The 12,764-nt window shown below is 43.6% G+C and overlaps 1 protein-coding gene across 1 annotated transcript in view; it reads right to left on the bottom strand.

Moving 5' to 3' along the window:
• Positions 1-439: 439 nt before the first annotated feature.
• LOC117260209 (zgc:153039) overlaps positions 440-12,764 on the bottom strand; it is a 115,030-nt gene continuing 102,705 nt past the window's right edge. The window contains exons 12-13 of the mRNA XM_033632140.2: positions 10,608-10,754; positions 440-1,541 (exon numbers count right to left, since the gene is read on the bottom strand). Coding sequence (XP_033488031.1) covers positions 577-1,541; positions 10,608-10,754 — 1,112 coding nt within the window. The 3' untranslated portion in view covers positions 440-576. The remainder of the gene's footprint in view (positions 1,542-10,607; positions 10,755-12,764) is intronic.

Consider the following 12,764-nt stretch of genomic DNA (forward strand, 5'->3'; position numbering starts at 1 on the left):
TGAAGAAATAACTGACAGAGGTGGACTGGCAGTCTAACTCTCTCCCTTGACACTGCTCTGACTGGCCTGGTAGCAGCCTTGTGTTTGGCAGGTTGTACATTTATCTGAAAAGCTGTTAACTTTAATTGGGTACATTCAGTCAGTCCGATTGTTTAAGGCTTACGACAAGGTTGACCTAAAATTTTAAAATCATGGTGCCTTCAGGAGCTTGATGGGAACAGCAGAGCCACAAGCTGAGAACACACACAGAAAGAAGGAAAGGTTAAATATGTGCAGAAAGTCAGGATATTTCTGATCCTCAAGTGGCCAAGTAAAATATTCAGTATTCATTTTCAGTATTCTAAAGCAGGCTGCATCTCTACAGACACCGTGCCTCCATATTGTGCGAGGCAGTGCAGGTGGTATCAATGAGTCCGCAGTGACATCACTGCCTGGGTCAAGTTTCAGGGCTCTGTCGTTGGGTGGAGAGGTCAGTGTCAGGGCACTGCTGCAGCGATTCTGGTCCACACACCTTCAAACAAAACCCTTCTGCTGATCTCACCGCCCTCGGTGTCCCAGTCACACCTCACTGAATGTTCAAAGGTCGGTGGTGATGACAGGTGTGACACCGTGGATGAGCAGCGTGGGGCCCAGGTCCTGAGTCAGCAGCTGCAGCTGGTGTAAGTAGGTGGTGTAGCGGCGGGTGTCAGCTGGGGGGCGGGGTAAGTAGAGGAAGCGCACAGCAGGGGCGGGCCGGGCTGAGTCCAGGATCAGCTTATTGACAGCTGACAGGTAGTCATCAGACAGGCGCGTGGTGTTGCTCGGGAAGCTGTTAACGTAATCATCATCGTTCTCCTCTTCCTCGTCTGCTCTCTGCTTCTTCTCCTCTTTAATGGTATCTGGGGACTGTGACAGCTGCTTCTTGCCCCACTCGCCTTGGCGCTGCCAGTGTAGCGCCACCTGCTGGTCCCAGGGCACAGTGTAGACCTGAGCTTTGATTCTCAGCTCCTTCAGCAGCTGGCCCAGCTTCTCCTCAGAGCCTCGCACGCTTCGTCCTTCCTCCACGCACAGGAAGAGACGGAGCCTCGCTTTGCGCCAGGCCCTCACCATGTTGAGGATACATGCTATCTGCAGCAGGAACAGAGAGCAGGTATCGACGTAGCTGCAGCTGTCCGGACGCAGGAGGTTGACCGGCCAGACGTCGACGTACACAGCTCGTTTCCCTGGAGAGGAGGAGGGAGGCGAGAGGACCTCGGCTCGGTCGAAGTTGTTGAAGTATCGGGCGAGCACCACATTCTTCAGCATCTTCATGGCGTCAGCAATGATAGCCACGTACTCCTGAGGTCCGAGAACCTTCCCGTCCCCAAATTCACCACAGTCTTGTCTGTCACTGGACCCCCGCAAGGAGGCGAAATGGAAGAGAGGGGGCTGTTGATCGAACTCCTGCGAGGAGGCCGAGGGATCTGTGGACTGACTGGTGGAGAGCACCGGATCAATCAGCTTGTCCTTTGGGAGACAGTCGTCATAGAAACCAAGGACGAGGGTGTTAGGACGCATGCCACCTGAAAAGAGGAGGAGAAGGAGAAAAGAAAGATGAGACCAGAACATTTCTTACAATCTACTGCAAATAGTTTTATTATCATCATCAGTGATTTCTGGAGTTTTTACACGGAGGATAAACTTGGGTCACTTTATCAGATGGATTGAAAGTAAGAGACAGATGTAAAGAAGACGAGCGCAGGAGTGAGAACTGGAGGGGAGCCAGAGACAGATAAGAGAGAGGGCTGGAGGAAAAAAGAGCGGTCAGTTTGTGTTAGACGTGAGTGACAAGTCTCAGAAAACAGGAAGACAGCAAATAACAAGGAAAGAACCAGACAACCACTGAGAGTTAATCTGCTTTAAAGTTTGGAGTGTGTGTTGCTGGAGGAGAGCGTGCACACTTATTAGTTTGGTGTTTAAATCAAGACTAAAACTACAGTGAGTGTTAGGCATGGGAGGAGCTGAAACTATGTTTAGTTTTCCCATCAGTGTATGTATACATGTGTACCAGCATCTGTTTGAGCCTGTGCTTTCCAGCGCTGCTACTGGACTTGAAATGTTGTGGCCTGTTGGTGATTTTCTTTGTGTGTTCTTAATCATATCATCTGATATTTGAAGCACTGAAAGAAATTAAAGTGGCAGTTAAAGGATAACTTCGGTATTTTTCAACCTGGGCCCTATTTCCCCATGTGTATGTGTGTGCGCGTATGATTCATAGGTACAACTCGTTTTAAAATTGGTTCAGTATTGAGGGAGGCGGATGCAGCCGCAAAATGAGCTAACACGGTAACGGGGGCAAATGCGTCCCGTATAAGTTTGCGCATTAAAAGTGCTTTTTTTTCGGCACTGACCGGTTCAGAACGCCAGTGCTATCTCTGTAAATAGCATACTAAGCGTTTCGAACATGTTTATATAACATTAACTCCACTGTGTCTGTAGCTCTCTCAACTCGTGGGACAGCCGTTTTCTTGAGGAAGAGGTGTTTCGGGATTGGATGTCTTCTCTTCTTTGGCTGGCAGTAGTCATGTTGGGAGAAGTGAGCACTGCAGACCCGATGGTCTGCAAGGTGCAGTGTCTGGACAGGAGTGTTAGCATCCATTTGTAGCACAACTAGCCACAACTTCAGCATCTCGCCGTCCGACAAAGGCAGCCTATGAAAGCTGTACGGGGTGTTGCGCGACATCCTGTTCTTGCAATTCGGATAAGCACAAACACGAACCATTGTTTTCAATCGATGCAGTAAAACTCTCAACTGTACTCCGGGACAACCGGCGCCACTCTGAGCGGCGCTCAGCATGGCTCCTCTGTTTTCTTCCAGCAGCAAGCAAAGCTCTCGCGAGATGACGTCACACAGCCCAGAGGTAAGGGAAACGCTTAGTATGCTATTTACAGAGATAACACTGGTGATCTGAACCGGTCAGTGGCGAAAGAAAGCACTTTTAATGCGCAAACTTATACGGGACGCATTTGCCCCCGTTACCATTTTAGCTCGTTTTGCGGCTCCCGGCTGCATCTGCCTCCCTCAATACTGAACCAATTTTAGAACGAGTTGTACCTATGAATCATACGCACACATACACATGGGGAAATAGGGCCCAGGTTGAAAAATGTCGAAGTTATCCTTTAACACTGTAGCACCAAGTGGAGTTATAGCTCAGCTTTAAACCTTGAATGAAGATGAAGTGGTAGTTTAAACTACATTACTGAAAGACTTTAAAAAGGACCTGTTGTGCTCGTTGTCAGGATCATACTTGTGTTTTAGGCTTCTACTAAAACACGTTTACTTGGTTATGTGGTCAAAAAACATCTTATTTTTTCCACACAGGTCGCACTACAGGACCTCTATGAACATCCTTTACACTGCCTTTGCATTTTTACACAGAGCCAAACAACATCGGAATCATTCCGCCCCAGTACATGATTTTAGACAGCATGCCGGCATCCTGGAAGCAAAAGGTGTGACATGGAACACAACAGCGTACACATGCAGCACTATTAACAATAACATTGCAATAACAATTTTACCATCCCTGTTATATGGCGGCTGTTGACATCCTCTGCTCGGAGGGTAAGGAGCTGCTGGACCTCCTGGACCTTACTGTTTTACCAATTTACGGACATTTTCAGCCACTGTTTTTCTTCTGTGAGTTAGCTGCTAACTGCGTCTAGCTGCTTTTTAAATCTCCCAGCGGAGGGTCGCATACATAGTACGTCGTCAACACGGCAGACGTGTCCTGTCCTGCCTGCTGTCCCTTTTACACAGACGTTGAATCTGTGCTGTCACTACCTCCTAGGGATGTCCCGATCCAGCTTTTTCACTTCCGATCCGATACCGATATTACAGCCTTGAGTTTTGGCCAATACCGATACCTATCCGATCCAAGCGCGTATACACATATTCACTTATTTTGTTGTCAGTCATGTTAGAAAAGGTTTGATCAAGCAAAGAACAACTACTTAATCAGGTTAGTTAGAATGATCCACAACAGTTGGTATGAGAAACTGACCTGTTTATTGTTAACAGGGTTAAATAAACAAACTTTAAACTTGAGCATTAACATTAAATAAAAAATATAGCTGGTTTGCTTTGGCTGCTTTGGCCCCTTAATAAATAGAAAATGAATCAACACAAGAAATCTTTAAAATGTCTAACAATGAAATTAAAATAGCAGCAAGACTCCACACACTTGTGCTTTGGCCCCCTAATAAATAAAAAAAAGATTAACACCACAAGACATTGTTGGCATTTAACAAACAATGCAGCCTTTCCTTGTCAGTTATTTTAGTAGTGTTTTTGTAGTCCATCCATGGCTCCAGTTTCACTAACTGTGCCCAAAGCAATGCCATCAGTGCTCTTTACTTAAACAGTAAGAGTGTAAACCAAATAAAAATATCACTCTCAAAAAACCAGAGCAGAAAACAAATAGTCAGTTAACTAAATTGACCGCTACTCTTCCTACCCTCTGTGTATCTGCCTTCTGCATGCTGGCCTGGTGGATTGATAGTAAGAGCTGGAGCGGATTACTGGAATAGACTGCTTGAATAGCGGAGCGCTGGGCTAGCCGGAAAACCTGGCACGGACTCCGTGAAAAACTGGATCGGAGTTCATGGATCGGCATTTTTCCATGCAGTCCGATCCGATGTCCGTTTTTTGCTAATATCGGCGGCCGATACTGATCCGAATATCGGATCGGGACATCCCTACTACCTCCCCTGCCAACTAAAAGGTGGCATAACTCTGTCCCCATATTTTGCAACTGTACCTTCTATGACGAATGATGAGGCAGAATACTGGCACGAAATTCCTGCCTTTAACAGACACTGTAAAAGGGGTTTGTGCTGAAACACCTGTATTCACCTTCTATCTGAGTTGCTCCATTAACGCCTGTCTCTTTAAGCGCGTCTTTTGAAAAAATCCAGTATGCTCTGAATGATTTCTGAGTCTTCTGTCTCTCTGCATCTCTGCACGGTCCTTTCCTAGCTGCACACTCCACGATAAAAAAAAATCACAATTAGAAGCTTCTAAACACGGGGCGTCGGTGGATTAGTGGATAGAGCAGGCGCCCCATGTACAAGGCTATTGCCGCAGTGGCCCGGGTTCAACTCCAGCTTATGGCCCTTTGCTGCAGGTCACTCCCTCTCTCTCCCCCCCCTTCCACGCTTGTCTGTCCTATTAATTAAAGGCTAAAAAGCCCCAAAAAATATCTAAAAAAAAAAAAAAGAAGAAGCTTCTAAACACAACCAACAGGAATATGATCTGAAATAAGGGTAAATTTTACAACATCGGCAACAAAGATTACATGTTTACCTGATGTTAGCACGTAGCTTCATACAGCAGTGTAGGCTACATAATGTAAACACCTGCAGTAGTGTGCCTGGAGCAGATGACCATATGAAGAAATACGGCACACTGTGACATCATACTGTAGCCAGAGCAGAATAAACTGGTGGAAACGGAGTGTTCAAAATCGTGGGACACCTCAGGACACCTTTTGCACACAGGGATTACCTTTACGTAGGTTACAAAGTCTTCTTTGCCTTCTATGGCTGCTGTGAAACTGCGCCTACCTGGAGCCATAAAAAGTTTGTCTTGGGTGCGTCGGTATAATGGACAATCAAACTCATATCTCATCTAATTAGTGGCAGCAGCTGGTTGATTCATCACACCTGGTAGGAATCTGTCTGTGTCTGAATTTGTTCCGTGAAATGTTTGCTGCTGTTTTTACTCACTCTTCATCATTTTTTGCCCTTAGAGCACTCTTTTGTGCACATATGTCTTAAATAAAAAGACTATTTTTGCACTGATCTCAGCCTGTGGACGGTCCGTGGCTTTCTAGCCCAGTTACATTGGTGTGTGTCTCTTTTACATATGATCACCTCATTATTTGAAACTTTGGCCACATTTAATATGAACATCCTTCACTACAACACTATGAAACAGAAAATATGAAAAAGCATAATAGGTCTGTTTTAAAATGACAGGGTGCTAAAAGGTGTTAAAGATTAAGTGTGTGCACTGAATGAGTGTAAGCAGTGAAAGAAACTGAAGTGGCACTTGAAACAGCACAAAGTTGAAGTGTCGGGTTCAGTGTACGCACTGAGAGAAACTCAAGTGGCAGTTAAATTACTGATATAGCAATTAAAATGAAGGTGCTACAGTTGCAATCAAAATTATTCAACCCCCATTGCATATTAGGCTTATTGGCAAAATGTACAATTTTTCAGCTGTTTGCAATAAACAAAGTAGACAAGAACAGTTGAAATAGTTTAATAAAACTAATATTACCATGGTTTTTATCCAAATTCAACACAAAATGCTACTTTTAATCACTACTGCAGTCTCAAAATTATTCAACCCCCTGTCTCAAGCACACCTGATGCAACTAATCACAATTATTCAACCCCCTGTTTCAAGCACACCTGGTGCAACTAATCAAGGGCTTTATTAATTCAGGTGTGCTTGAGACAGAACACATAAATACCTGGACTGGCTAGGGGTTTGTTGAGAGTGACGTTTGATTGCATGTTAGAAATATGGCTAAGTCAAAAGAATTGTCCAAAAAGTTCAGAGAAGAAATCATTGCCTTGCACAAACAAGGAAAGGGATACAAAACAATAGCAAAAGCTCTGAATGTTCCTAGAGATACAGTTGGAAGCATAGTTTGCAAGTTCAAAGTTAAAGGAACAGTGGCTACACTACCTGGACGTGGCAGAAAGAGGAAACTATCAGCAGCTGCCACCAGATTCCTGAGGAGGCAAGTGTTCAAAAACCCTCGAGTGACTGCAAAACACCTGCAGCAAGACTTGGTGGCAGCAGGCACTGAGGTTTCAGTTTGTACAATAAGGCGCATACTAAACACCGAAGGGCTCCATGCCCGGACTCCAAGACGTACACCACTACTGACCCAAAAGCACAAGAAAAGTCGGCTCCAATATGCTCAAAACCATATAAATAAGCCACAGAAGTTTTGGAATTCTGTTCTGTGGAGTGATGAAACAAAACTGGAACTTTTCGGGCCTATGGAATAGCGGTGTGTCTGGAGGAAGAAGAATGAAGCATATGCTGAAAAGAACACCCTGCCTACAGTGAAGCACGGCGGTGGCTCAGTGATGCTCTGGGGCTGCTTTGCTGCCTCTGGCACTGGAAACCTGCAGCGTGTGGAGGGCACGATGGATTCAGTCAAGTATCAGGAAATCTTAGGTAAAAACGTCATGTCGTCTGTGAGGAAGCTGAAGCTTGGGCGTCATTGGACCTTCCAACAGGATAATGATCCCAAGCATACCTCAAAGTCCACCAAGGCTTGGTTTCAGAAGAAGAAATGGAAGATTCTAGAGTGGCTGTCACAGTCACCTGACTTGAACCCCATAGAAAATCTCTGGTGGGATTTGAAGAAGGCGGTTGCAAAACACACACCCAAGAATATTACTGAACTGGAGGCCATTGCCCATGAAGAATGGGCTAAGATTCCTCAGGAACGCTGTCTGAAGCTGGTGTCTGGCTATGCTTCACGTTTGCAGCAGGTCATAACAGCAAAAGGGTGCTCTGCTAAGTACTGAAGATGGTTGTCATGAAGGGGTTGAATAATTTTGAGACTGCAGTAGTCATTAAAAGTAGCATTTTGTGTTGAATTTGGATCAAAACCCTTGTAATATTGGTTTCATTGAACTACTTAAACAGTTCTTGTGTAATTTGTTTATTGCAAACAGCTGAGAAATTGTATATTTTGCCAATAAGCCTAATATGCAATGGGGGTTGAATAAATTTGATTGCAACTGTAATAGTCTCAGTTTAAGTGGAAGCTGAAGTGACAGCGCTGCAGGGACAAGACGTAAAGACATTCAGACAGAAACTAAAAATGAGGAAAAATATTTTAAAACAATCAACTGAAACAAAAGTAAAATTCATGCTTGAAAACATGCAGAAACACAAAAATTAAAAATTACAATTAAAAGATTTAAAACCACTATGAGCTGAATTTGAAAAAGTGCAACTTTGGTGCCCCTAGTGGTCATAACAATAACAATTTGAAAGAAGCTATAATCCTATAAAATCCCCTGCATGGTGGCTTTGACTATACTTTCAGTGCTTAATTCTCAAGTAAGATGGATGCTGGCTTCCAGTAGTGGGCAAAGAAAGGGATAGGTAACATTTCTGACTTATTTAGAGAAGAAGTTTTAATTAGCTTTGAAGAAATAGCATTACTAGCTATGTTTCCATCCAAAAGTGATTCGAATCATTGGGAAATGCGCATTAAAAGAAATACGAATCCTGTGTGTTTCCATTAAAGGGAAATTTCGGTTTATTTCAACCTGTCTCCTATTGTCCTAAATTTGTTTCAAGTCACTAGTGACATAGAAATAATAGTTAGCATGTTAGCCGTTAGCCTAGATACAGCCGTAGCGTCAGACCTGTTAAAACTTAATTGAACGGGCAACCTTTCAAGTGCAAAGTTAGTCCACTAACTTTAAATGTACGGACTTTGGTGAAAACTACGAACTCGTGCGAGTTTTCCACAGAACCGGAAACAAAACAAGTCACATTCTTCTTCTTCTACGTTTTCTGGCGGTTGGCAACCAGCTTGTAAATGCAGTACCGCCTTCCCGACCCGGAGTGTGGATATCACCATGGAGAGAGGTGCGCTACGTCAGACTTAATTTGAACATAAGTGTTTCCATCCCCCGTTTTGCCAATCATCATTTTTTCGAATTAACCAAAACCCGGCTAAAGCGAGCGTATTTTAGTTTGTGCGAATCAGGGGATTTTATTTCGAATTTTGGCGTTTCCATCAGTTTTCCGATGCGATACTTCTAGATGCGCATCTACACAGGCTGTTGGAAACATGGCTATATTCTATAATATTCCAAAGAAACATTTTTTAAATACCCACAGTTAAGGAGCTCTATTTTCTCTAAATGAAATCAGTCACTGACAATTCCTTCACTTTCATCTTTGGAGGAAATCATTATTAAAGACTGTCACAGCAGTGGTCTAATTTTGTTAAAGTACAACTGGCATCTTGTGACCTCAACATCTAAACTGCAGGCATGGAGGGCCGATCTAAAAGTGGACATTACACACTCACATTCACACCTACGGACAATTTAGAGTCACCAGTTAACCTGCATGTCTTTGGACTGTGGGAGGAAGCTGGAGCGCCTGGAGGAAACCCACGCTGACACAGGGAGAACATGCAAACTCCACACAGGAGGGCTCCCCCACTTTGGGGTTTGAACCAGGAACCCTCATGCTGAGAGGTGACAATGCTAACCACTGCACCACTGAGCTGAAACTATATTATGACTTTTTTAGGATATGGAGATATAGACGACCTTCTGCAAGCAGAAAACTGAAGACAGGATACTTATAAGACAACAAAGGTAAATCCCAAAGGTGGAAAACTTTGACCATGAAAGTTCCTTTTGTTTTTCCTTTGTAAGAGGTACCAGTGACTTAGTTTGTTATTAATGTCATACGTTGTACACTGATACAAATGGGTGTGTGTTCCAGGCCTTGTTTATATGGATACTGATACAAATAAAAACGGATTTTTGTTCATCCCCTATAAAAAAATTCCGGGTTTACATGATCAGTTTTGAAAACAATATCCCTGCTGCAGTTAGCATGCCAGGCCAGTAGGTGGCGATACACCATATGTCAAACACCATAGAAGAACGTTCTGCGTATGCACAGTGATTTGTTTTCCTCTTGGCGCTCGTGATAAAAACAATGATAAACTACATTTTAACCTCATGTAGCATAGTTAGCTGCTATGCACTGACTAATATTGGGCACAGCAGATGTCTTTGTTCGCCAATGTAGCGGTGATGTTGGTGCAGCAGTGCTAAGTTCATTTGTAAGCCCGTAAGTAGTCCCAAAAGTGCTAACACGATGCAAACAACCCGGCATATATCCGCCATTGTTGTTGTGGTTACCGGGCGCCTAGTGGGCATGCACGAACTGGGTTGCAACATCATCGTTTTCCAAAATCTCCGTCTATCCTGTTTACACGTCTCCATAGAAACGGATATTTTTAAAAACTTTCACTTTGGAAGCCGTTTTTGAAAATTTTCGTCGAGAAAAACGCCAGTTACGTGTAAATGACAGGTGCAAACGCAAAGATAAATACCTGTTTTCAGAAATATACAGAACCGTATAAACAGGCCCTTAGTGTAGACCCTTTTAGGACCGACGTCATGATGATGTCATTTTATTGGAGCCAAAACACGACTCGCCACCTCAGGGCTGCAGGCTAGGCTGTAGAATAGAAGGAGTCATGGCTCAAAACTTAAACTTAATCACATACCAGCTGCCACTGCCCGTCAACAAGCCAAGAGAACTCGGTAGTTAGTGTTAGCTAATGTCTGTGGAGAACTGTTTTGTCTCCAGCTAAGCCCCGCCCACCAAAAAACATCATACTGTTTCCTGTGTTGGTTTATGTAAACGTAAACATTTGTTTCATCATATGTCTGTAGCAACATTTGGACATCAAAAAAAACAATAAAAAGTTGTAATCTGAGATATGAGTGTTGGCTTTCTGATGTTGTTATTAACCAACAGGACATTTTGTGGTCATGACGGTGACACTGACCTAATCCAGAGATGAAGAGGAGGTGTTGGACTCCATGACGCACAGAATCAGCCAATGTCAAGTTGACAAAAGCTTTGATGTTCAGATGGTCCACCAGGGACAACCAGGAGTCATACTGGGACTGCAGAGGGTCGGACGGCAAAGTGTCTGCGAGGGTGGGAGAAAACAAAATAATTTGAGGTGAGAGATGCCGACAGTTCATCATCAGAAGCATGTTGGGATTCAGAGGAGGTAAAAGAAAGAGATGGCCACGAACAATAGAAATACAAGTCAAATGAGAGAGTAGAGAAGTCAGTATGACAGAGCTGGAATTAGAGGCACAGCGTGAGAGGGAGAAAAGACATGATGCTGTGATGATGGGGGGGGCGAGGAGAGAGAAAGATGCAAGCACAAGCGACAGCGTCGACAGAATGTGAGACAGAGAGAAAAATACAGGGCAGCACAAACAGGCAGGCAGGTGATCAATCATCCAAAAAAAACATCAATATGTATGTAGAGAGCAATCCAGAGGCCACATCTGCAGGCTTCATAGACAATTCCTGTGGTGGTTCAAGCTTTGTTAGGATTTCTCCAGACTCTTAACACTGTTGTTCCCGTGGATAAGTCCTCTTTGTATTCTGCTGTAAACAGCTGCTAGACAAGTGAGAGAATAAATGGACGGACTTAAAATACATTAGAAGGGCAGTGTTGGAGTAGCTGGGAGCCCTCAACAACAAACTCCCCTTCAATATAATTATGTGAATGAATAACTCCCTCATATTTCTCAAGAACAAGTGCCTCAGCAGTACTCAAAATGAGAGAAGGGCTCTTCAGCAGTTAATGAACACATCCGTTTTTTTTTCTACTGTGAAACACTCAGAGGATTTGGATTCGGAAGACTCCATTCAGGGTCTGCCCGAGTCTCCCATCAACACATAACCTTCCGCCCCACCGCAACAAAATCCTCAGAAGACAAAGAAAACAATCAATGACCATGCTCCTTTAAACTCTGTAAGTGTGCGCTCTGCAGAGAAGAAAAGGAGACGTATCGGAAGCATCGTGTGCACCATTACTGGCCTTGAAAATAAAACAGCAGCAGATGAGCCGATGTCACGGAGAAAGGTCTAGCATGCTAAAGAGGTCCATTAAATGATGCAACGTTCACTGTGAAACATGAGGCGTTCTGCTAATTCATATACTTACATGTTTTGAAAAGACCTCAGTTAGTCTGAAGCGCTCTTGAACACAAACACTTAAGTAAAGTGGCGATAATGCTACTGTCTGTCGTAAAGACTCGTACAACAAACTGCTATTTACAACATTCAGCAATAATCTTGAAGTTGACAGTAAAAAAAGACAAGCTTTTAGTTTTGTCATTGCAGAGTCTTAATATGATAATAATGTTAAATTATCCAAAAACTATATCCCATCACCATCCCTGATTTGTTTTGCCCATAATTAATAGTCAGCCTGTCACACTGTGCTGGATTACATGAGAAATGGTGCAGAAGTAAACTTTCAATTGCTGCTGATGTTGTCATGCACAACAACTTTGGAAATATACAGTTTGGTTTCTTGATCGTTCCCACGAGAAAGAAGTGATTTATAAGAGTGTTTCAAAGCTGTCAGCCCTAGAGTGGTCTCCTTTGGTCTGAATCAGAGACTCATGTTGTTCCAAAGTTGTATAATTGCCTAGAGTTGGTTCGTGTTCTCACGGCAGCATTTACAAGAGGACCAGATCAAATGCCTTGTGTGAGAAAGCTGCTCTTGATTGGTCAAAAATCCAGGAAGTAAAGCAAACGTTGAAGAAGAGTACACTTGCAAGATAAATGTGACACTTTCTAATGTCACAATGGAGGGACAACTACGCAGGTTGATTTTAGCGCTGCTCATCGTGGACTATATTGCTGTCATTGTTCATTTTAGTCAAACCACACAGTTTGAAAACGAGGCGCGGCTCCAACTAGAAAACAATGTTTTGATGCATTGGATGTGCTGAATGTGCATATTAAGGCAGTACAGGAGGAGGTGCACATTAATAATCCTCCAGGACTGTAACATGCTCATGTTTAACCCAAACAATGTGTCATGTGACTACAGTTGCTTCACATCCAGGTCGGAACACCTTCTCACCACAAACCAACCGCACCAGAGTTCCTTTGGAACCAGACTGAGACC

Source organism: Epinephelus lanceolatus, chromosome 4, assembly GCF_041903045.1.
Source record: "Epinephelus lanceolatus isolate andai-2023 chromosome 4, ASM4190304v1, whole genome shotgun sequence".
Taxonomy (NCBI): Eukaryota; Metazoa; Chordata; class Actinopteri; order Perciformes; family Serranidae; genus Epinephelus; species Epinephelus lanceolatus.